Genomic DNA, 25,279 nt, shown 5'->3' on the forward strand with positions numbered 1-25,279 from the left:
TTTGGAGTAAAAATAATTTATTTAAATATTGTGGAAACAGTATCTTACAATAACTAGTAAAATAATTCTCATATACATCTTTGTTAACCAATGAAAACCGTGTAATTTTTTTTAAAGGACTAAAAAAATCTTTTATTTTTCTTAGTGAAAATTCATGAAGTTAGAGTGTTTTGCCATTTTCTTCCCAAAGCAAAGTGGAAGATGGATAAGACTAGTATTAGAAATAACAGTAAGGCATTAAGAGACACCAAAAATCTCCGGTTCACAGATATTTTTAGTTGAAAAATGAATTCCAGGCTATTTATGTTGTCTGTTGTGATGTGGCCTATTAATTTCATTTAATGACTTTTGAGGATTTAATTTTCTTTATGTCACAGCTACTAAGGACCAAAGTCCCATTTTTGAATTTTCCAACTTGACCTGTAGGCAAAATACTGGATGCTGACTTTTTCTTTTTCAATTTCCTAAGTTTCAAAAACAGAAATATTAAAGATGATATTAAACAAACAAACATAGAATATGCTTCAGTAAGGTGAAAAAAAATCTTATCATTAATATTTTGAAAAAAGAATAATTTGGTATTGCAAACAGAAAGAAGAATCCTGAAAAGAAGTATAAGCATGATTAACTTATCAACTAACTTCTCAGCAGTTATCAAGGTAAATAAAATCAGAAAGCATGAAGACTCTTAGACTGTAAATAATTTCACTGAAACAGCTACATTGTAATTAAGGATGTAATTTTACCTTCTGAACAAGCTGCATTTTGCTTTCCTTACCTTTTATCATGCAAGATGTTTTTCCTCAGGGGCAAAAGTAACACCCCGGCATAACACGACTATGCTGAAGTTTTTGACAAGCCAGGGCAGAGCTAAAGCATTGTTAGATTGTCTGTCTCATTAGAGATTTTGAAGTGCTAGGTACAAAACAGTCCAAATGCCCAGTGAGGAGGTTTTGTCAGGGTGGATATGACTGAAATCAAATCCATTTAAATCACTGGTCAGGATGCCCTGATTTAATAATTGTTTTCTACAAAAACTATATTCTTGTTGTTTGATATCCTTTATTCATTCAACTTCTTGAAATTGCACTTTCAGAGAAAGGTAAGGGCTTGACTGTGTGTACACAAACTTGCAGAGACAGTAGGGCTAAAGGGTAGGTAATCAGGTCTGTTATCTCTTATCTCCATACACTGCTGTTAACAAGGATGTTATTTCTGGAGACAACAAACTCTCCCTATGCCTGAGGAAGGGTGTTTGTGCCAGAAAGCTTGCAAAGAACAATTTTTCAAACTATTTAGTTGATCTAATGTAAGATATCACATCTACCCAAAAAACCTTGTCTGCTTATGATCACTGGAGACACAAATCCACAGTATGAGAACTGAAACTAAGCATCACAGAGATGTTCAATGGGATCTTCTAGACTGAACACTGAGTCTTATTCGGTAGAGTGATTTTCTTTACTAATCTATACAGGAGTCTTTGGGAATCCCATAAGATGGGGTCCCTAATATAGTCCATGGCCTGGTGTGACCTATTTCTAAAACTTCAATCAAATAAAAAAACATCATTTTTAAAAATAGCTGATTTTTATCCACCCTGGATTGTGTATTTCAAAACGGAAAGAACTTTTTATGTTTGACCGCTGGCATAAGACTTTGCTTATTTAATTACAGACAATTCACTACGGAAGTTTAAATACAGTTACGCTTAAGTTACTCACCTCTCTTCCTGGCCTTTTCTCTTATGTTTCTTGAGAGAAAGGGATTTATATTCCTGTTATCAGAGTTTTAAAAAAAGTATTTCAGTGGAACATGATTAGAATTTCTTGGTTAATCAACTGTCTTGAACAAAAAGGCTCCTGCATACTTTGAGTGTAAAAAACTGAGTACATTATGATTATTTAAATACCGAGCCAGATTCTCAATGAATTCGTGCAGATTTATACCAGTTGGTCTGAAGTATGTAGACAATGGCCAGAAAAAAAAAAAAATCACCAAAGTAAATGTTTTTTCTCAGATGTAAATATACGGTCATGGACAGAAAGGCATTGGAAGTGCTCTGAAGCCAGAGTACTTCAAATCTGGTGCAAAACCCTGTTCTTCACCCCACCCCACCCCACCCCACATGCTTCAAAATGCCTGTGAAGGCATAGGTGTTCTCCAAAAAGGAGGCTGGAAAGCAGGAATTCCTATAGACCTCTCAGCCTTTGAAAGATCCTGAGGGCAGCTGAGCTCATAGGAGAGCACTCATTGTCTGTCTGCCCTGCTGGGAAGAGGGGCTGCAGGTGTTCTATGTGCTGCCAGCGCACAGATTTCCAAAGGAAAAGCTTCAGAGATGCTCTTCATGTTCTGATGTTCATTTCTGAAGCGCTTCTTTGGACATGCATGCCTATCTCCTCACTGTTTGGAGTGCTTCAAACAACACCTGTCCAGGGCTTAATGCCAATGACCCGGTTTCAATAGTTTGTGGATTTTAGGAGGGGAGGAGTTGAATTTCATATATATGCTTAACCGTGCACCTCTGTCATACCTGTGAACAATCCACAATGATGAAAATAGCTCTGCTGAAGTCCGGAACAACCATTCACGAGAGTAAGTGGTATAGTAAGCTCTAGGTTCAACTCCTAAACACTAGTCAATTTCCAATAGGCCACTGGACTAGTTCTTACATGTTCTTTTTAAACAGGAAGTATTTCATACAAACCTTCCTATTATCGTCTTTTCTTACTGTTTTCTTCTCTTTGATAATCCCTTGATAAATCTTGTAGTTGATGTACTCTTTTTTGGGAGGCTGCAGTGAAACAGGCAAGTAAAGATATCATTGCACAAAAGCTATAAACACTTCCTAGAACTGAACATATTTGATGGGGGAAGCCTGCAACGGTGGAAGGGCGGTGGGGGGTGTGTGGAGAAAACAAACACATAGGCTATGAACCTTTTTGGAGCAGGGGCCAGGGCAGGAAGAAAGAGGGATTAGGTCCCCTTTGGGGGGATGTGAATGGATGGATTATTTATGACGTATAAAGAAGGTCTAAAAAGGTTTCCACACACATACCCCCAAGTTAAAAATAAAAGCAAACAAAATAAAAAACAAACTCTAGAAGCAGAATGGTGAACTGCTCAGCATTTGCTTCCTTTTGATAATGGTGGCATCTTGAAAGAATCAGAAGTGCAGAGGGAAAGCTTTTCTCAGCCCTTAATTGAGAGGGCAGGAATAGGAGTGTTGAAATCTTATGTCCCAATGATTAGTTAAGGGCTAAACAAAAAAAGACACCAGATCAGGGGTCAGCAATCTATGGCCTATAGAGCCATCCTGTGGACACGGGGCTTTGGTGGCATTCACTGGTGGAGGGGCTTTAGCTGCAGGATACATTGCCACAGCAATAGTGGGTGCCTTCCCCCTGTCAGCCTGGGGAAAAACAGCAGTAGTGGCTGAGTCCTTAGCACCTGCTCTCCCACCTCTGTCCCAAACTGGGTGAATCCAGTCCACAGCCTTAAAAAGGTTGCTGACCACTGCACTAAATCTGTCATTTTAGGTTTTTTTACATCAGAAATGAAATACGACTAAGCTGAGATGGTACATGATTTGTATTCAGACAATTTAAAACTACAGTATCAGTCATCCACAGTATCGTGGAAAGTAGATAAGACCCAAATGGGAAAAGAACTGGCTTTTTAAGAGAAACATCACAACACAGGTCTTGACCAAACATAAATAAATAGTACCTTAGCTCCTAGCATGATAGCGCGTTCTTGTTCCAACAGCCGCTGTTCTTTCTTCTCATAACCAGTTATTCCAAATCTGTGCACTTCTAGCCGGGCCTGAAATGTTGCACAAAATTTAAATTTTTTTGCAAAAATCTAGTTGGTCTAAATATCATCTCTACCACAAGTCCTGATTGCTTTTTCCTCTAAACCAATATGGCTACAGCCTGGATACCTGACATAATATTGCAAACATTTCTAAAACATATGGCCTATTTTAATACAATGGTTGGTCCAAACAAAGGAAATACCATTTCAGCAGAAACTTCAACAAATGCTTGACAAATCAATATGCTATAAAATAAGACAAATCTAGTTGGGTGCTACTGTGAAACATCTATCCGTATGTGTAAAATTAACTTATCAATCAATCTCTGCTCACAGGCAAAGGGAAGGAAGTGGTTCAAAAAAGAAGACTGTATTTCTGGGTTTCACAAAAAATAACTACTGAACAGAGAAATTAACTGGATTTCCCAAGACAACACAAGAGGTTTATGGTAGAACTGCAAATGAAATCAAAATTAGTGGTAAAACTCCCAGTGACTTCAGCAGGGTAGGACTCCATCCTACTCCTTAGGCTCACAGTCTTATTCCCTTATCTATGCAACCATAACACATCCACGATGAAGCTATCGGATATTATTTCCTATATAAAATGTGTACAAACCAGAAATAAAGTTAGTACTTAAGTTAGATCCGAGGAAGAGCACTCGATGCCTGAAACCTTGTCCAACAGCTCTCCCAACTATACAGTTGATTGAACAGATGAAGTGAACTTCAGTTTATGAATGCTTGTTTTATGTGCACTTTGGTTAATCTATAAGGTGCAAATCTACCTTGCCTTCCAAAAAAAGATATCACTAAAAATTCTTTCCTCTTGTACTCTGGACACCCAATCCCAATTACCGGTGTCAGAATTTGTAAAAAAACCAAATTAAAAAAAATCTGCAAGATCTATAGGCATAAAACGATGCCAGTTAAAGAACCAAATTATAATAAGTCATGAGAACCCAAAGAGCCTTAAAAGAACTAACATATAGTAACCCTTCACAAGTTACTGCCAGCACATTGGCAAAAAAGGTTATGGAATAACAGCGATAGCCTGTCTTTGAAGGCTGCCCTTCAAAACAGCCAAGATAATCCTTCTCCGAAATGTCCTGCACCAAACTGTATATTCTGGGATATACTACCTGGGAACATTTCTAACATTCCTAAATAGAAAACACATTAAACATTCAGGGTTTGACAGATCATGGTAGCTTACCTTTTCTAAGTTAAATTCTTGGCCATCTGCAGTTTTCTCTTGGATAGGCATCTTAGTCTACAATAAAAGAAAATGCTTGTATATAATCTAACAATGAGCGGCCATTTAAAATGTGTACCAATTGCAGAGATTTTTTAATAAGGTGCTAAAAAGAGAGACTGAGTATCCAGCCTTTCAGTAGAAATCTCTTCTATCTTGATCAGATTGACTCATTGAAAGAGTAAGTCACAGAGGCATGTTGTACAATATAAACAGTTTAAATCTGTGTAAGGAACAATACTATACAGTGTATCGAGTACCATTTCTATACACAATCCATACTATTCTTTGTCTTGGATGTTCATATATTGGTAGTCTTTAACGACTAAAGATTATAACACATGAAAATAATCAGGTTTAAAATCCTTCACTATTCAACATTAGGTATGGAATTTAGTATTGCTGGCTGTAAAAGCTTGGACAGTGTCTCTTGCACAAAAATGCAACACATTGGTTTTGGCATGACTGGGTTGTGGTGACAAGACTGCTACAAGAAAAAAAAACAAGTCTTTGTGATGGTTGCAACCCATTAGGGCATAGACTGTGTGGATCTTGAGGCACCCAATACCAGACCCATGCCATAAAATAATAAGAGTGATGGTTCCTCTAAAAGGAAAATTGTTGGCAGAGACCTGACACACTCATCACACGTATATACCTAAGAATGCAAGAGGGAGAAAGGCTGAGCCAGTGTAACAAGGAAAGTACATATACATATCAGCTGAACTAGCAACTAAAGAAGAAAAAAAGACTAAATATACATTTTAAACAAAACCTGTAAAAGGTACATTGAATACATGAAAAATGTCCTGTACTATATGTGGCAGTCTCACATTTATCAAAACAGGTATCCAATGTCTAAGATTATAAATGTCTCAATCATTCAATGTCTGTCTGGTGTTTTGTAAATAGACCATCACCAGCATAAGCTATTGCAAATTTGCCCCACTGATAAACAAAATACCCAAAGGCAGGTCCAGTTACCAATGCCTCTAAGCATCCTGTTTGGCCACTCAAGATCCATCACATTTAATTGCCAAGCTAGTCAGTCGCTGTGAGAAACATAGGTCTTCACACCTGGTCAAATCCAAAAACAAGAGCCAGGCAGTTTAACAATTGTAATGTGATCATCACCATTTTCCTCCCTGTTTTGTTTGGACTTTAATTGGCCAGCCATCAAGGAAAAATACTTTGAAGTTATACAGTTAGACAGTACAAAGCAGGGGTGGGCAAAATGTGGCCCGTGGGCTGGATGTGGCCCACAAGGCCATTCTATCCAGCCTGCAGAGCCCTTAAAAAATTTAGAAAATAAATATTTATCTGCCCCTGGCTGCCTGTCATGTGGCCCTTGATGGCTTGCCAAAACTCAGAAAGCGGCCCTCCGCCCGAAATAAATTGCCTGCCCCTGGTATAAAGGAAGACAGAACTGCCAGCAAGCTGTACAGTCCAGGAAAGGTCAAGAAGCTATCCTGCACCCATCCCATGAGTAAAGGTTGCATGCAAGACTGGACTAGCTACCCTACCTGCAATGGTGAGAAAACACTGCTGCAGTTACATGGACTAGGAGTTTCTGTACTAGCTCATTTGAGATTGGGAAAGTCTTTTTCTGTCATTTTTAGTTTTATAGCTTGTTAGTTATTAAACCAAGCCTTTCTGCTATTAATCAACTGAGTGTTGTGTCAATTCTTAAAGCACTTAAAAACCTGCCTTTAAGTGCAACAGGTATCACACAATTAAATCTCTCTTTAAATATTTATATACATTTGACTTGGAGCTATCAGCCAATTTGCATTGCAGCTATTAGGTGAAGTGTATGCCATGCAATTCAGATTAACATTAAAAGTTCAGATGTATTTGCTGTGTGTCAAGAGGGGAAGGAGAAGAAACATACCACATGTGAAAAGCACCTCATCTGACATATTTCTACCACCTTTTATTGCAATTGCTACTAAAAACTAAGAAACTAAGAAAAGAACAAAAACCTGAAATTACCTTTTTTCCTCTTATAACAGACCCAGTGGTACCAGTACTTACAGACGGGACTATGAAGGATAATACCCAATTCATAGCTGCATGCAAATTCATTTAGATAGATACAGATATATCTATCTATATATCCTCAACATAAATGATACATTAGAAAAGATCTGAAAGTAATGTCAACAGTCACAGGTCCCAAATGTAACCTACATCAAAAAATACTATGTCATTAGTTTATTGTTAGTTGTCCAAAAGGAAAACCATGAAAACTACATCTTCTCTACTATGCAACGCACGGAGAGCAGATCAACTCATTCAATGAGCTTTAATTAAAGCACCCCCGCTGTCATTTTGAAATGTGGGGACACTGAGTACACAAGACGCTGTGCACACTGGGGCGTTCTGACTAGATCGCTCTGACATTTTCTCATCAGATCATATCAGAGCACGTGTATAGGTGCCCTAGTAGTTACTGCACTGGCCTGGGACTGTAGAAATCCAGATCCAAGTTTTTGCTCCACCACAAACCCCCTGAGTGACCTTGGGCAAGTAACTTTACATCTCTGTGAGCCACTTCTGTAAAATGAGGATAAACAGTATTTTCCACCCTTACAAAAAACACTGTGAGGCACAAGTGCTTCACCATCGTCAATGGGTAACCTACTAATACACATTGGTAGGAGGCCTTACACTGGCTCAGCTTTGCGTAACTTATTGCAAAGATAAAGTTGGTGTGTATGCTGGGTGTTTGGTTGGCAGTTATGGCACCTGTAGAACTCCATTAATTCAGAGAACTGGCACAGGAAAAGTAGCAATAATAGATGCTTCCCCGTATGATCCTGCTAACATGCCTCAGTATTCAAAGGTTGGTTTGTTTGTGTGATTTATATGCTGCTCTTTCCAACAAAGGCTCAGGGCAGTTTACAACAGGAACAGAATAACCAGGTAGCTAAAATATCAAAATAGAAGAGACCCACTAAATAACATCCTGGGATAGGTTTTTTGCTAAATGCCTGCCCAAACAGGAAAGTCTTGCAGTACTTCCAAAAGTTGTCAAAGTTTGGACTCTTGTGGACCTCAAGGGAGAGAGTGAGCTGAGGAGCAATTACCAGGAATGACCACATGTTTTCACCAAGCAGACTGATGTACTGATGGCACATGCAAGAGGTTTCTTTTGGCTGACCTTAGGCTGTAGACTCAACCACCTCTTGCAACCCCAGCACAACTCTGAGGAATGGAAAAAGAGGAAGACAGCAAGATGGCATCATCCACAGCACAACAAACCGGCAAGCAGGTAACACTGTACCAGCAAATGTCATGACCTATTTTCATGCAAGTTTCTGCTCTTGTCAAGATACAGCAACCCCTGCTTAACACGGTTTCACTTAGCACTATTTCACCATAGCGCTCACTTAAATTAATACCAGATTTCACTTAGTGCTGAGCCAGTTTCACTATAGTGCTCAGTGAAGCAGCAGCGGCAGCAAGAAACGGTGAGTGGCAGCAAGTGGGCATAAGCTCGGGGCCGCACTGGCGCTGCAGGGCCAGGGCCAGCAGGGGCCAGGGCGGAGTAGCAGGAGCAGGGAGAGGTGGGGAGAAGTGGTGGCCGCAAGAAGCAGCAAGTGGGGGGCAAGCATAAGTGTGGGGCCCCTGCCAGAGTGCCAGAGCCAGCAAGAGCACGGGCCGTGGGCTGGCACATGGGGCCAGAGCAGCTGCTGGGCGGCAGGGTGGAGAGAAGCAGTGGCAGGGCGAAGCAGTGAGTGCAGGGCCCTGTGGTGCTGGAGCTGGCAGGAGTGTGGGCCGTGGGCTGGCACATGGGACCTAAGTGGCCAGCAGGCAGGCAGAGGGGTGAGGAGACGCGGCAGAGATGGTGAGAAGCTACGGCAAGAAGCAGCAGTAACCAATTATTTCTATTTACATTAATGCCTATGGGGAAATGAGTTTTGCTTAACGCGGTTCCACTTAACACTCGGTTTTCCCAGAACCAATTAAGAGCGTTAAGCGGGGTTGCCTGTACAGAGCTATTTGTACATGTGCACGATGCCCTCATTTGGGACCGGGTTACATAAACACTGAAAGCTTGCATATTCCAGATTGGTAACAGATCTTGCAGAATCACTTGTTTACTCTGTTGTTTTGTGTGCTGGTATTCTTGAATTTGGCAATCTGGGAGGTGCTGTGTCAAAGTGTAGCAACACCTCTTTAGACCCATCCTCAACCACCTTCTAAAGTAGTCATGAGCATTCTGGATTTGAAAACTTGAGACTCTTTCACTGTGGTGTCTGCTCAGCTTCACATATTTGAAAGCATTCTCCTCCTGATCACTTTTTTTCTGGAGGAGGTAGGGGCTGTATACGACTATTTAACTAGAGCTGAGCCAGAATCCTTGATTCAATCCCCATTGGGTTCAAAATCTGGACATTTTTTATGAAACTTTCAAACCCAGATTTCATGTCCTAGTTGCCCTCTGCATTGAGCTAAACAATATGCCAAACTCAAATATCCCTTAACTGGAAAAGCTCAGGTATGGAAATTCAGACTTCACCTATCTAAACATGGATCACTTTCAGATCACTCTAGAACATGCATTTGCCAGAGGCTCTGCAACAGAAAACCAGAAACACTTAGAAGACTGTATTAGAAGATGGGAATAAAAAGTAAATCTAAAGAGGTTCTTAGAAAAAGAGAAGTAAAACATAGAGTCTATCACAAAATACATTATGAATGGTGGTTCATGGCTTCAACTACCTGTAAAGTCCCAACCTGCCTCCAGGTGGCCAGACCCCTTGCACTGCACAATATCCCACTAACAACCATAGGAACCAGGGCAAAGCTGATAGTAGGTGTGGACCTCAGATACAGTGGCAACATACACTATTTAAAAAAGGCACAGAGAATTATCCCAGGTTTGAAACTCTAATTAACAAAAGGGGACTTTTCTGTCATTAGGTTCAATCAATTGCTGCCTCTCAGCTGACTTATGCCAACAAGCAAGCCAGTTAAAGCTTTATGTGATGGCAGTCTGAAGGATTTGAATGCTTATTAGAAACAGATTGACATCGCCAGACAACTGCAAACCTAGCCTGGAGTTGAGCCAATGGCTTGAAAGACTTTGTGTTTTACAACCTTTTCTGTACCAGGACCTATTTGTAAACATCAATGGCCAGTCCCAACCCAGTAAATAGCTTACGTACAAAACAGACCCCTGGCCTTGCCAGTACCCTTCACTCCCAACCCACAGCTCCTCACCACCCCCAGCCCTGCCGGTGCCCCTCAGTTCTAACCCAACACCCCCAGCGTGGGGGGCACGGGCTGGGTGTGTGGGGTGGGGTGTATGGGAGGGTGTAAGGGGCCACGTGTCCCCCATATTTGTGCACCCACAGCAGGCATGGGGCTGCAGCCTGGCTGAACCAGCACAGGCAGGAGTCACCTCTGTGGCCCAGCAGGCAGGCCCAGTATGGGAGGGCAGAGCAAGACAGTGAGACTTGTTGCTGCTGCTGCTGGGACACCTGTGCCGCTGGCAGTGTAAGAAGTAACGGGAGGGGGGGTTCCGTGCTGCCCTCACCTCCTCCTGCCACTTATACATTGGGCTGTGACTACCCTGCTGCCATGGCCCAGCTGTCGGCACTGCTCCCCTCAGGCTGCCCACACTGCCCACCATCCCACATACCCTCTGGTGCAGAGCTGCAAACTGAGGGGAGCAGCAGCGGTGGTAGTGACTGAGTCACAATGGCAGAGTAGAGGGTGAACAGCTGGTGGCAGGAAGAGATGAGGGTAGTGCGGCGCTCCCCCTCCTCTTCCCCCCGTCCATTACTTCTTGTGTTGTGAGTGGCACAGCTGGTGCAGAGGTCCCAGCAGTGGTGGCAGCAACAAGTCTCACTGCCCCACTCTGTCCTTCTATGCTGCATCCTGCCTGCTGGGCTGCAAAAGTGACTCCTGCCCATGCTGGTCTGGACAGGTTGTAGCCCCATGCCTGTTGTGGATGCACAAATCTGGGGAGGGGCACGTGCCCGCCCTATGCTCCCCCAAAACGTTGCCTGAAACCTCCCTGCACCTGTACACTTATCTGTGAGGAGCTGCTCTCCATGCTGCCCGGCTACCACATGCATGTGTGTGCATGCACATGCACGTGGCATCTCTGCCTGATTGCCCTCCTCCTGCTCCTCCTAGCCCCAACCAGCTCCTTGCAAACTGGAACTCTGCCAGCCTGCCAGGGGAAACATGTGGTTTCCCACAGTTTTCTCCTTTAATGGAGAATCCATTTTTAAAGTTTGTTCACAGCCCTTTCATATATTCTTGCGACCCACTTTTTGGTCATGACCTACGAGTTGAGAAACACTGTTTTACAACATCAACCTCTTGAGCTGTCTGACTCTCCAGAATTAGCAAACCATGTATTATTGACTTTAAAAGGTTGTAGTTTCAGAGAGCAAGATTCTTATGCAGTCTCATATCTGCTCACTTGATCAGAGCAGAGCTGATTGGTAAAACACAGAACACGCCACTGCATGTGTACCTTCAGAATAAGAGGTAGCCAACAGATTTCCCTCCTTCTTTCAGCTGTGGTACATTAGAGCTATCTTTGCTGTTCTGTATTAAGATCTATGCAAAGCTTTACTTTCGACTGGAAGTAACAAGCATCTATCTATTGAACAAATCACTTAGAAAGTTGCTGATGGCATAAATAAACTTTAATATCAGATGGGCTGGGCTTTGTTTATACTTTTGTCATTTGGCAAGTTCACCTTCCCTACGTATATAATCCTATATGCAGGTTATTTTTTGTTCCAAGTCTTATAAATTTGTTTAAGCAAGTTCCTTAAATTGGGACCTACACTTGCTTAACTTTACTATCATATTGAAGGAGATGTCTTGTAATTCACAGAGGGAAACCAACCAGGGTATGTTTTTAGAATTCAATTCTGATTAATTGCAATAGGAACAGAAGGCCCAGGTCTCCTAGGTGGCTTTATAAATGTCTGCTATTATGTGCATTCCATCTAATAAACCTTAATAGAGTCAATGGCGATAATTCAATTGCATGCACATTCTATCTCCTACATATATAAGACAAGGATGTAAAATTAAAAAAATGGACAAATTCCCACATGAAACACGAATATAAACTATTACAAGTAGCAAATATATAATCTTATTTGCAGTGTGCAAGGAAAAGGCTAGCTTGTTGTGTAATCATAATAAGACTAACAAATGTAGACACTTTTATGACCTTGGTAAATTTTATGGCAAAACAGATCAAACTTACAGAAGACACTAGAACTTACTAGAGATAGATTTAACTTGGTCTATTCCTTACTAACCAGGGTTACACAGCATCCTGGGATGCCATGGGATCCTTTTATGAGTAATATGGGCTGGTGTGCAATATTAGCATTGTTATGTGTGCCAATATCTACATAGATTCACAACAAAAACTGAGATTTTGAATAAAAATCTACAGTGTCAAAAATATTATGTCCTGTTGCAGGCTTTCTGGAGTCTCTTCTAAACAAGAACACCTATATTATTTTCCACAGTCAAAAAATGAAGGAAAGCTAAGAGGCTGCATTTTCTCAGGGGAGCCTTAAATCAAACAAGGGTTGCCTTGAGCCTGAAAAAGTTGAAAGTTGCCCTACTATTTCAAGTTGTCCTTTAACCCATGGCCATACCTCGTTCACTTTCCCTTTCAGCATTGACTGCCTGCCACTATGTGACACAGGCCTGTTGGATACAGAGCTGCAGACATGAGCTCACAGAAAAACTGTTTACCCCCACTGTTACTAAGAGGGGTTATTAATTTTACATCAACTGACACCGGGAGACAACAAAAGTGAAAACAGGGATGGGAGTGGGGGTGTCATAGATTTAAAATAAGTGCCCCAAGAGGAGGCAGCACTGAGCAGAGCACACCAGCCAGCACCTACTGGCCCCCAAACAAGTCTAAGGAGTCAATGGACACTGCCCAGTGAAACTGTGCCTACAGATGGGGCCACATTAGGGACAGGAAGATGGGCTCAGACAGGGGGTGGGTGGGCACACCCAGCTGGATCCTCCTTTCTGGCCAGATAGATGGTTAGTTTAGCTAAGGCCTCAAAGAGGTTGACCAGGAGGTCTCTGGACTTGGTGGGGCTATGGATGGGGAGTAGGTAAATAAAAAGGTGAGAAGAATAGCACAGCCAGAACCTCAATAAGAGGTTGTTGTGGAGGATGTGAAAGGTCTGCAGCCTGGAAGGCTCAAGATAGGCATGCACCAGGACTGTGGGACACAGATCACTGGCTAAGACAGATCTACAGCCTGACCCAGTAAATGGCAGTTCTTATGATCTTATGTTTCATATCAGCTGACTGACCCCACTACCTTTGAGCCATGATCTTCAGCCATTTCCGGCTTAGGTTTCTTCTTCTTATGCGAGCTACAAAATGTCACAACTTCTACATCTGTCACCTTTCCCGGGTGGGTTGATGTGGGTGGCACAGCATAAGGGCTACTGGATGCTGGGGTGGCCCCACTGGAACAAACAGCTTCATTCTCTATTTCATCTTTTAAGCCTTTGAAAAAATGAGAAGCACTTTTCCTCTTGCCAGAGGTCACTGAGGCGGGAGGTAAAATGGTGTCTTCTTTGACAGGTCTGGCTAGCTCCAATCCAACCTCATCCTTTGTCTTTTTCTTCTTCCTCCCTTCCTTCTCGGTTTTCTTTGTAGACTCTTCCCCTGTATTTCAAAACCCAACCATTTTTTAATGTTTTCTCATTAAATTACCTAATAAGCAGACTAATTACTTCCAGCTATTTTACCTTCTACCCTTGGTTTTTGTAGCCAACTGACACACGGGCTATAACAGATATGGCACAATAATGAGGGACTGAAGCGTCTATCTAGGGCCTTGCTTTGCTAAGCTAGATAGAAATGAAAGTTGGCTAGAAACCTGCAACTGATTTCTTATGCGTGTCCAAGCACTAACTTTCTGGCTGGTTGGCTTTTTTTCTGAGCTAGTCATTCTTATGGTGTGATAGTTACTGTGCATGTGTGGCCTGTCCTATTTATTGTGCAATTCCATTGTCAATGATGAGATAATAACTACTGTGCCCATTTGGCCAAACTACATTTATTGCACGATTCACCTGCTCACCGTGCAATCATTACTGTGCCTGTATAGCCTGTCAACATTTATTGCAGGATTCACCCTTTGCTATGTGATTGTTACTGTGCCCACAGGGCCCTTCTGCATTTATTGCGTGACTCTGCCACCCATTTGCGATAATTACTCTGCCCCTGCAGCCAGTCTACATTTACTGCACAACTCACCCGTTCACCGTGTGATCGTTATCGTGCCTATATGGCCTGTCTATGTTTATTGCACGACTCACCCATTCACTGTATGATCGTTACCGTGCCCGCAATACACGGCAGTGTGATGAGGGCCATACAGGCCCCGGCATAGTAAGAGGCAGCAGAGCACCGCTGGGCAGGAGCTAAGCAGGGTCATGCACAGCGGGTGGGACGGATCAGAGCCCCCCACCACCCAGGAGAGGCTGCAAAGCCGGGAGCCAAAGAGGGGCTGGGAGGATGCTCCCTACTGCCGGGGGCACTCGCCGGGGTCCCGCTCGCTCTCACGCACCGAGGTCGTAGAGGGCGCCGAGCACCGCGTGCAGCCGGGCGCAGCACGCGCTCTGCTCCATGACCCGGCCCGGCCCGGCCGGCGTTCTATCTCCCACCCTGCCCCGCGCAGCACCCCAGAGAACGCCTTCGGGCAGCGCTTGAGCCCAAGCGGCCGCCGTCGCCTCCAAGATGGCAGCGGCCACCCCTCCCCCCCGTGGCGCTGGCAGCCACCGGGCGGGGAGCGGGGCGGGGAAATGGGCGCGCGGGGGGAAGGCGGAGGCCGCGCGGCTCCCGCCAGCTAGGGCTCGGCTCGGCGTGGGAAGCAGGATGGCGGCGGGGCCGCAGCGAGGTTCCCCCCTGTACGCGGTAGGTGTGGGGGTTCGACGCCCCCCCGGGGGGGGGCGTGCAGCCGTTGGGGGTGTCACCCTCACCCCATGTCTCGTGCGCGTGCGCAGTGGCAGCACGAACGTCGCCCTCTCGTTGCCGCTGTTCACTCTGGAGCGGAACGACGGCGGGACGGGGTGTGGGTCAGGGTCCGGATCAAGATCAGGCCCCTCGTGGCTCTCCTCGCTCTGGGGTCGCCCTCATAGGGTCCCAGGGGAGCTGGCGCTGCTCCAGCCTGGCCCCGTTGTACCAGGGGTGGGTCTGGGGGGCTGGTACCGATCCACAATGTGCAAGGGGTGGGTCCTGGGGCCTGGCGCTGCCCCCAACATCAAGCTTTAACTGTCTTGTTTGTTGGCATAAGTCGGCAAACAGGTAGCATGGACAAGCTTAATGAGGGAAAAAGTCCAGGAAAAGTTCCTTTTAGGGCTTTGAACGTGGGATGAGCTCTGTGCCATTTTAAAATCCAGGCAACCCCCGTTGGGCACTCTTACTTGGTTCCCAGGAAACTGAGCGCTAGGCGAAACCTGCTGCCACCTGTATGATGCTCGATGAGCGTTTTTGCTGCATGAGTTGCCAGGGTTTAGAGATCAAATACAGGGTCTCACAATAGCGCAAAGCGAAATGATATTAAGCGGGGGTTGCATGTAGTGTATGTTGCTATTGTATCTGAGGTCTAAGCCTGGTAGCTAGTCCTAAATCTAAGATAGTAAATCTAAACCTAGTGTAGCTAGTGTAAGTTTAAGCCTTGCTTAGTAGGAGCTTTGCTCTGGTCCCTATCATTGTTAGTGGGGTATTGTGCAGTGCAGGGGTCTGGCCATCTGGAGGCCATGGCATGATTGGGACTTTATAGGTGGTTAAAGCCATGAGCCACCATTTAATGTATTTTACCATTTAATGTATTTCATGGTGGACTCTACACTTTACTGTACAGTGGGATTGGGCACCAGATCTGGCGTGTGGGGCCTGGGGTTCCCCATAGGTCCAGGGGTTTGGCAGTGGGGGGGTTGCCACCGTTGTCCTGCCACCACGTTTCTGCACTCATGGGGAGCCCCAGGGGACCAGGTGATGAAGCACCATGGGCCACAACTTGCCCACGGGCAGAGGTTGAGCACTGGTGACTTGAACTGTTCTGAGCTGCTGCAGCCTTTTGGAGGGCTTTGCTGTGGAAGAATTTGCTCTAGTATTTATTTATTGTATTTGTTTTGCACTCAAAAAATAAGTGAAAGCTAACAGTTTGCATTTTCCAAGGGCTTTGAGTCTAACAAGAAACACCTTAAATCTAATGAACAGGTGTCTTGAGTCTAAAAAGGTTGAGCACCACTGGCTGAAGTCCTCAGTTTCTCAGCTGTCATGGTGGTGTAGTGCTTGTTTTGGCACTTAATCTGTGTACTCTGTAAGAAGGGGGAGCAAGCTAGCAGGACAAGTTTGACCGAAACTGGACCAGACCTTGTGAGGTCCTTTTCCCTCTTCTGTGATCCTATGAAGGGAGTCATGTTGCTGTGAAAGGGCTTGTTAAAGCCCCCCCCTGTTCCTTTGACTTCAGAGGACTTTAGATCAGGCCCAGGGCTTTGGGAAGATCCTGGGGGTGGCTGCATAGGAGATAGATGCAGCCTCACGTGCCCCTCTGCTTTGGGGATATGATTTTACTTGGACCCACTGACTTGCTAGTAGGAGCCCAAAAAAAAAAAAAAGCATGTTGTCACGGGTGAAACTTGGTAGGAAAAAATGTATTAGTGGGAAATGGTGGAAACAGGCTTGGCTTATTTAAAAAAAATCCGTCCCCTGGGCAGGATTAAGTTGTGGGTGGGGATAGCGTAACATGCAAGATAGAGATGTGGGATTAAAAATTTCGTCCCACATAGGCTGCTCAAGTGATTCACTTGAGCAGCATATTTTTAACAGTGGCACATGCCCTGTCTCTTTGGCCCACATAGACTTATTCACTCGTCAAATTTCCAACTTCAGCTTTTTTTTACTGTAAGACTGTTGCAGTGTTTTTTGGAGTAGCCAAACATAATTTTCCCCCATGGTCTAATTAACTAAATTAGTGCAAACTTTTTAAGTCAAAAAAGGCCAAAACACAAAACCGTGTTTGTTTTCAGAGTCCTTCCTAGGGCACAGAATCGTGTATCTCTTTGTTAGACCAGTTGTAAAAAAGCTTCAGCCAAAAGAGGTGTGAGAGATTTATCTGGAATGGACATTGAAATCCAACCTTAGAGTGAATATTGTTACATCTGTGATGACAGTCCTGTGTAGTTTAATTCATGTATCACTGCTAGAGTAGAGGCCCACTGAAGTCAGTAGGACTCTATATGCTCTTGATGTTGTAGTGATCTATCATCCATCATGCTCCATCCCCTTAGCCTTCATGGTATCCCTTCTGATCATTTTGCCTCCTTATCCTCACCTTCTCATTTGCCTTTTGTCCTGTCTTAACAGCTACTTGTTCAATATCATCATTACCAAACCTAGCTTTTATTGATCACTACCTCATTATCACATTATGTATTCCTCAATGACCCCCTTTTCTCTGTACTGTCACCTGCTCCCACTGCTCTTCACAGTCCATTGACAGTCAGGATTTTCCATTTCTCTTCTCTTTCAGCCCAGTAATTACTCCTTTGCCCTTCTTGTCCACTAGTGCCTGTGTCTCCAGCATCCAACCCTTTGGCAATATCTTCCCACTCTCTATCATTTTTGTTCCCATTCCTCATCAGTCTATTTTCTCTCTTTGTCTCTTGTCTTTTTTCCCCCCCTTTGTCACTAAAAGTGAGATTTCTTGTTCCCTTGCTCTTTTCCTCCAGGGATGTACCCCCACTGGTACTTGAGGGCCTATAAAATACCAAGGAAACCCTAGCATTCCCTTTCTTCTACCATTACAGTATTGCCAACTAGAGGTGCGCTGATACAGCAGTCCGATATCAGATCGGTACCAATATGAAGAAAATTTGCTGTATTGGATATCAGCCTGATGGGGCCAATAATTTGGCCGATAAATGCCCATGCTGTGCGCAGCCACAGCGCAACATGGAGCAGAGCTGGCAGCATGGAGAGCTGCCTCCAGCTAGTATGTCGGAAGGGGAGGGGCATGAGGGGGGCAGACCAATGCCCCTGCAGTGAGGGTGGGGGCAGGCACTGCCCAGGGGGCGGGGGCGCGGGCGCAGGATAGAGGCACAGCTCATTGAGGAGAGGGTGGCTCCTTCCACTGCTTGCACCCCAGGAGGGTGGTGGTGGTTGGAGGTGACCCCCAGATCTGTGCAGGGCAGGTGGGCTGGAGCCAGGGCTGCATGGGGCTCTTCTTGGCAGGGGCTGGGCTTGGAGTGTGCGCTGGTGGCTCTGGGAGGTGGCTACAGCCATGCCAGATTTTACTGCAGCTCCATTCCCAGCCCTGTGCTGCCAGGCACAGCCCGGTTCCATGTCCCATCTCCACTCATGTGCCAGGAAGAACCTAGGCTGTGTCGGGTGGCTGGTGGCAGTGACACTGGGAGCGAGGTGCCTGCCCTTGCCCCCACCCCCCCTCACTGTAGGGGCATTGATCTGCCCCCCATGCCCCTTCCCTCCCCCTTCCACTGCAATAGACTTACCACCTGGAGGCAGCTGTATCAGCTCAGTATTGGCTATGATATGCCTCCTTAAATATCAGCTATCGGTATCAGCCCCCAAAAACTCTGTCAGTGCACGCGTATTGCCAACATTTGGTATTCAGGTACCAGGATATGGACCACCCCTTTCAAAAATACAGCTAGATTTTGCATTTTCTCTGTAACCATTAGAACTAGAAACTTTTAAAATTTTGCTGTCTTGCGATAATGTGAAACCAGGAGTTGCAGCCTTATTAAAACCAAATATTGTGATTTCTGACAAAATCACCAAAGTTGGCATACCTAAACTCATGGCAGTGTTGCAGTTGGTTTACCCTCCTCACTTCCATTAGAAATGTGTGCATGCGTGCGCTCGCTCTCTCTCTGTAAGATGCAGTTGAGATGGTAGAGTCTTGGTACTGTTTTGTGCTCCACAGGTCCTTCCAGAACAGAAAACTTGAATTTTCAAAATTCTGGAAAGAAGCAGGAAGTGCAAAAGTAATATGGCACTTCCAACTCTACCCTTGTGAGTACTGGAGTAGGAACTGGAAATGTATTACTATCTTAACCTTTCTCCCAAACCACCCTGCCATTCTCTGCGTTCCCAGCACAGTCCAAAATTAGCACTTCTATTCATGCAGTCTGGTGGCTCCTACTGTAATCTGAGCAGTGTCATTGGTGTGGTATTTTCTACTGCTTACCAGAATCCGAGGAAAAGTGCTGTGACTCTCTATGACTCTGTGGACTAAGTTGGGGATCAGAGAAATTGGATCAAGGTTTGGTGGCTGAATATAAGAGGAGCACAAGGCATCAGTGAGTGCTTGCATCCTTGAATCCACGTTAACAAAGTTCTTTGGGTGTGAGGTGGATATAATGCATCATATTTGCTTACATATCACACCTTTTCTTGAAAACCAAACCCTCCAGAATTGGGGCAGATGCCTTAAACAAGGAAACCGATATCTGCACCAGAATGGAAACATGGGGACCCTGGCTTCCAGGCCCTCTGTCCCTCTGGCCTCATGGAAGGGTGGTGGAGTCCATTCATTAGTGTCACTCACCCTCTCCCTGCAGCTCCACAGCTAGAGCTCTAACCTTCTCATAGCCACTGCCAAATTAGCAGAAGCTTTTGGCCAAGTTATCAAGTTTCTAGGTATGTTTCTGAAAAAAATAATTTCCCCTTCCCCCACTCTGTCTTTCTTTCTCTGTGTTTTGCTGAAGCTTTAAAAGGACTTTCTCAACAAAGCCACTCAGTTACTTCCATTGCCTTCAACTGATCCCAATCTGTGGCATGACTTAGTGGAGTCCTAGGGTAACTTAGTGGAGTGGTGAGGATGCCAGAGCCTGCTTAGGTGAGTGTGGAGGGGTGCTTGGAAGCCACTGAATTAACTTGCATTGCTAGTAGCTGTGTAGAGATGTATGTGCAGGGTGGGTTGGGTACAGCATGGAGTTTGAGAAACAATGTTTAATGGACCGATTTGCATTGACCACCATGGAATTAATCTCTGATTTAGTTTCTGTAAGGTAGAAACCTGCCCTACCTTCCATTGACAGCCATTCTGTGATATTAATTGCCCATTGTTCAGTGGCTCAGTTTTCCCTCACCCAGCAATTGATGGGTGTTTACAGTTAAAAGTGCACCCACCCACCAAGGTCACAGTCCCCCTCCTCCTGGGAACCCAGAAACAGGGTTCCAGGCAGCAACCCCTCTACCCCCAACCTGGTCACCCCTCCATACTTTGCCTTGCACCCCTCTCTGTCCCCCTGCTCTTCAAATCAACCTGGGCTGCTGTGAACTGTAGTCAAGTACAGGCAATAGAGGCTGGAGCAGTTGAGTTCTGGCTATGTACCAGAGGAGCCAGTTACCATGCAGGGGTTGGGGGGTTTTGTGGTGCAGCATATTGTGGGATGTCTGGAGGATCCAGGGGTGGGAAAAATATGGCCCATAGACTGAATCTGGCCCACCAAAGGATTTTGCCTCACCTTTAGCTGGTCCCTCAGTTCTGCCCAGCCCAGGCGTGGGCAGCCCGGGCCATGGTACATGCAGCCAGTCCCGTTGCCTCCGGGCAAGCCACAAGGCTGGGGCAGTGTGACAGCTTGACTTACTTCCTAGCAGCCCTTGTGGTGGCACCTCTTTCCAGTTGCTGTTGCCATCTGGCCTGGCCCCACTGCCTTGGGCGCACAAGCCCATCTACCCCTCAGTCACCCCTGAGGGCAGGGCATGTGGCTGAGCCGATGGGATGGGGGCCACAGGCAGGCAGGCAGCAGGGCAGATGGGTGGGGCTGGGATCTTGCAGTGGTGACAGCACAGGGCCAAGGCCTGGGGCAGGCACCGGTTCCACAAGCAGGGACATGTGGGGAGCAGATTATGGTTCTGCCCTGGGCCCCGGTCCCATGCTGTCACCGCCCCAAGATCCTGGCCCTGCCTGCCTGTACCACCCCCAGATGCTGCTCCCCGCCCACCCGTGGCCCCATTCGAGACTTGGACAGAGCCACTTAGGAAACTTTGGTGAACTGTTGTGGGAGGAGGGAAAGCGGCAGACCCAGCCTGCAGAAACTCACCAAAATTCCCTCCCGCTCAATTGCCCACACCTGCAGTAGTCACTACTGAAACCTTGGTGTCCACACATAACACTGAACTGGTTCATGGAGGACCAGTTTGAAATAATACCTCGTTATCCAGGTTTGCTTTTGAAACATTTCAGGAGGTTTTAACAACGAAACTGACTTGTACATATGGATGCTTGTAGTTTAAACTGCATTTAAACTGGTTTAAGTGTTATATGTGTCTACACCCTGAATCTCTCCCTGGTTCCATACTGGTATCCTGGGATCATGGAGCTCCCTTGTGAATTTCATCCAGGCCCTAGCAGAGGTCCTGTGGAGCTGAAGTAGCAAGCTCCTGCTTGCTTCTGTGTTCCAGTGTCTTGTGGTGCCTGTTTCTCATAGCAGTCATTAACTTATGCATTTTGAAATATGTAATTGAATTGCTTACATGACTTACAAAACAGTCTCCAGCCAACCTGGAAAGTGCCTGTTGGCTATTGTGTGCAGCAGGAACACTGCCTTCCTTCAGTGCTTAGGTAAGATTGCTTGAGTTCTTATAGTGGTGCCTGAGGTCAGGACGTGTAGCCAACCAGCTACATGGAATAGAACAACTGAATGTAACATGCACTGTCATATTGTACAAGACAAACTGAGAAAAGAGGTGTTGATCTGTAAGAAGGAGAGCCAGGATCCGCACATGGCAGCACAGAGCCGCCGTGGCCCAAGGGTGTGTGACTCCTCATGGCTCCCGGTCCGTGTGCCATCAAGCCAGGTGGGCTATGTGCCACCACGTGTAGCTCCCAGGTCTCCTTCTAGGAGCCACATGCTATTGGGCTGGTTCTGTGCCAGCATGTGGGGCTCCCAGCACAGCAGCTGAGAGTATGTACCAGCAGGCTGGCTGGCCGGCCTGGCTCCATGCCTTCACCTGCAGCTTGCCATTGGAGTGCTGGGAGCCCCACGTGCTGGCACAGAGCCAGTCTGGTCTGGGCTGAAGGCAGCTCCCAGGTCTCAGCTGGAGCCGCACACTGCCAGGTGACTGCCTGCCATGGGCCATGAGTGCCTGCTGCCTGCTGCTGCTGCCATCAGCAATGGGGGCTGTGGCAGGGGGACCCACACAGGCACCATCAGGCCAGCTGGGCTGGCTGTGTGTCAGCATGTGGGGTTCCCGGTACTATAGCCGGGAGTGTTTGCCACTGGGTCAGACTGGCTCCTTGCCTCCACGTGGGGTTTCTAGCTCTGTAGGCAGGAACTCGCCTCCCAGCTCACAAGCTGTCCAGTCAAGCACCATTGCCCTCGGTGCCTCCACATGGGGCTCCAAGCTGGAGTGCTGGGAGCCCCACGGAGGTGGAGACGCAAAGCCCACCCAGTTCGATGGTGCCCAACCTCTGAAACCCCATGCCTCCCACTGGCTTTCAAAGAGGCAGCCGTGGGCCAGATAGGATGGCCTGGTGAGCCAGATTTTCCTGCCCCTGCTCTAGACCCTCTCTAACTTCTCCACATTCTTCTTAAAAGGTGGAGCTCAGAATTGGGCACAATATTCTAGATGAGGCCCCCCAGCACTGAGTAGAATGGCATTATCACCTTCCATATCTTACACCTAATAATTCTGTGGATGAGGACCAAAATTGCATCGGCTTTTTTGCAACTGCATTTCTGTTGACCCATTGAGTCTGACCAGCCGAAACCTCTGGACCCTTCTCTGTGAGGTACCACCCAGCCAGTTAATTCCCACTTGTGCTTTCAATCATTCTACCCAGATGTAGTGCATTATGTTTATCTGCACTGAACTTCAAGTTAATTGTCTCTAGCTCAGCTCTTCAATGTATCAAGTTCCTTCTGAATTATATTCTTCTCTTTCAAAGTGTTTGCAATCCTTTCCAGTTGCCTAACTTGCCTAGTGGTGTTTTGCCTCTGAAATTTGGATGAGAGGAAGCTGGCAGAGGCTCAGTCTGGGGATGAGCCAGAGGAACTAGTGTGGAAGATGGCAGCCAGCTCTTGTGGAAGAATTGATCTTTCATCGTTTGTGTTTGTACTGTTGGACTTGCATCATTCCCTGGATGTAGCTGAAGCAGTTGATTTCAAGAGTGCTTGAGTCTACACCCATTGTTTAACTGTGAAAAGATTGATCCTTAATGACTTTCAAAACCTGTTTGTACTTTAAAATTCTTTCTAATGGGGGGGTGGGGAAATTAGGTCTTGTGGTGATAGGACAGAACAAATCTTAAATGTAGGTTTGGAGAGTTTTTTATTAATCTGGTTTAATATAATTTTGTGTGTTTGAAACCAGGGATGGTTGCATCTTGGGAGAGAAAAAACAGCACAAAGACATTATGTTGGGGGTGTCAAACATATGGGCTATGAAGCTGTATGAGCCAGCCCAGGGGTTGCTGGAATGATTGCAAGTGCCAGCTTTACCGCTGTGCACTGCATGTGTCATATAGGCTGACCCAGTGACATCCTGAACACAGAACAGGGTTAGTCTGGGGCTCATGTGTTGCCCTGTGGGGTCAGGCTAACTCTCAGGATCTCAATATTGCGCTGTTAAACAGTAGAGTTTGACATAATTGCACATATACAAACACACAAATCAATTAGATGTGCATGCGCGCGTGCACACATACGCACACACTCTACCAACTCGGGCACATGCACATCCAAACCAGCCTAGGCACATGCATACCTATCACCAATTCAAGCACATACACTATACACCCCAGAAGTTAGACAAAAATCAGTTGCCCATACCTGCACACTCACTACACATACATAGATCACTAATTTGTATATCATGTACAATGACATGTATATATACACACGCACACATTCACCAGTTCATGCACGTACAACCCACCTACACATACACACAGGTAAGTTCCTAACTTGGGTGGTACAGTGTGTATATGTGTGCTTGGGGTACCTGGGATACTTGGGGGAAGGTAAAGGTGAGAGAGAGAATTAAAGTATAGGGAGTAAAAGTTACCAGAAACAGGATTAGAACTGGTGGACTAGAGCAGTGGTCTCCAAAGTGGGGTGTGCAAGATGATCCATTGGGGTGCGGGAAGAAAATATTAGAACTTCTATTACTATTTCTATTTATATAAATATACATATATTGGGGGTGCATACTCAAAATTTTTTTACTGATGGGGTGCGTGATCAAAAAAGTTTGGAGACCACTGGACTAGAGAGAAGCTAGCTGAGGAACTAAGGCTTGGGTTTACTTAAGATCAAGTGGCCCCAGGGTTACTTGAGGTCACTGGTGCAAGGCGGGGTGGTGGTGGGAAAGCCTGGTGGCAAGGAGGAGATAGCCAGGAAAGAAACTGAGGCAGAAACCTGGTTTCCCAGGGGAAAAGGCAGTGGGGATAAGACAGTGGCAAAGAAACGGGGGGTTTGGAGGCAGAGAGGAGCTCAGGACAGGTGTTGGCAGTGGCAATGAGTCATAAGCAGGAGAAGGAGAAATGAGACAGAAGTTAGAGGGGCAAGGAACAGAGATTGGAGCAGGGCTGAACCATAGTAAAGCAAAACCCAACTCAGGGGTCCAAATAACAGGTTTATTAAACAGACAACATGCTACACAGACACATGAAGTTATTGGTTCACATGCACACACATATTCACAATGGCAGCAGAAGAAAGAGACTCAATGGAAGGGTTGGAGTCCAGGTAGGGAAGAGAAACAGAGTCCAAGTCCTTGGTTGAAGAGAGGGTGGAGGTAATAGCTACCTATCCAGGCTAGAAAGGGGTCTTTGTCCAGTAGCTGTTGTCCAGAGTGGGGTTGCTGGCAAGGCCTCTGGGTGGATAAGTGGTGTGGCATGGTGCTGGTCCAGATGGAGAGGGTGTCCCAAGGAGTCAGTCTTCACTACCACCTTTTATGGGGCAGACTACCTCTGATCTCCTATGGGGAAGGCCTGTCCAGACAAGGTCAGTTCTGTTCCTGAGGGTTCCAGGTGTTCTTACTTAGCATGTGCAGCCTGGCACAAAGGTGGGTTGCCTCATCCTTTGTTTCTTGAACTCTGAGGGTGGTTCCAAGGGCTGGGTCTTTGTCAAGGTGTTGGTGTTGATGGTTCGGTCATTCAGAGGGAGCTATTTTTAGACCTACTGCCATTGTCTCTCAAGC

General features: G+C 45.7%; 2 protein-coding genes across 3 annotated transcripts in view; one reads left to right on the forward strand and one right to left on the reverse strand.

Moving 5' to 3' along the window:
* CUNH1orf131 (chromosome unknown C1orf131 homolog) lies at nucleotides 1-14,831 on the reverse strand. The gene is made up of 7 exons (XM_019549897.1): nucleotides 14,670-14,831; nucleotides 13,410-13,762; nucleotides 5,033-5,089; nucleotides 3,730-3,825; nucleotides 2,708-2,794; nucleotides 1,725-1,777; nucleotides 1-464 (listed from the first exon to the last, which is right to left on the reverse strand). The coding sequence occupies exons 1-7, from the start codon at nucleotides 14,728-14,730 to the stop codon at nucleotides 335-337; spliced, it is 837 nt and encodes a 278-aa protein (XP_019405442.1). The 5' UTR covers nucleotides 14,731-14,831; the 3' UTR covers nucleotides 1-334.
* A 56-nt stretch (nucleotides 14,832-14,887) lies between these two features.
* The window catches only part of GNPAT (glyceronephosphate O-acyltransferase), a 45,660-nt gene continuing 35,268 nt past the window's right edge, over nucleotides 14,888-25,279 (forward strand). For both annotated transcript variants that reach the window (XM_019549895.1, XM_019549896.1), the window contains exon 1: nucleotides 14,888-15,016. In XM_019549895.1, the coding sequence (XP_019405440.1) occupies nucleotides 14,978-15,016 (39 nt within the window). In that variant the 5' untranslated portion in view covers nucleotides 14,888-14,977. The remainder of the gene's footprint in view (nucleotides 15,017-25,279) is intronic.

The sequence above is a fragment of the Crocodylus porosus genome, unplaced genomic scaffold (assembly GCF_001723895.1).
Source record: "Crocodylus porosus isolate Cpor-Errol unplaced genomic scaffold, CroPor_comp1, whole genome shotgun sequence".
Lineage (NCBI taxonomy): Eukaryota > Metazoa > Chordata > Crocodylia > Crocodylidae > Crocodylus > Crocodylus porosus.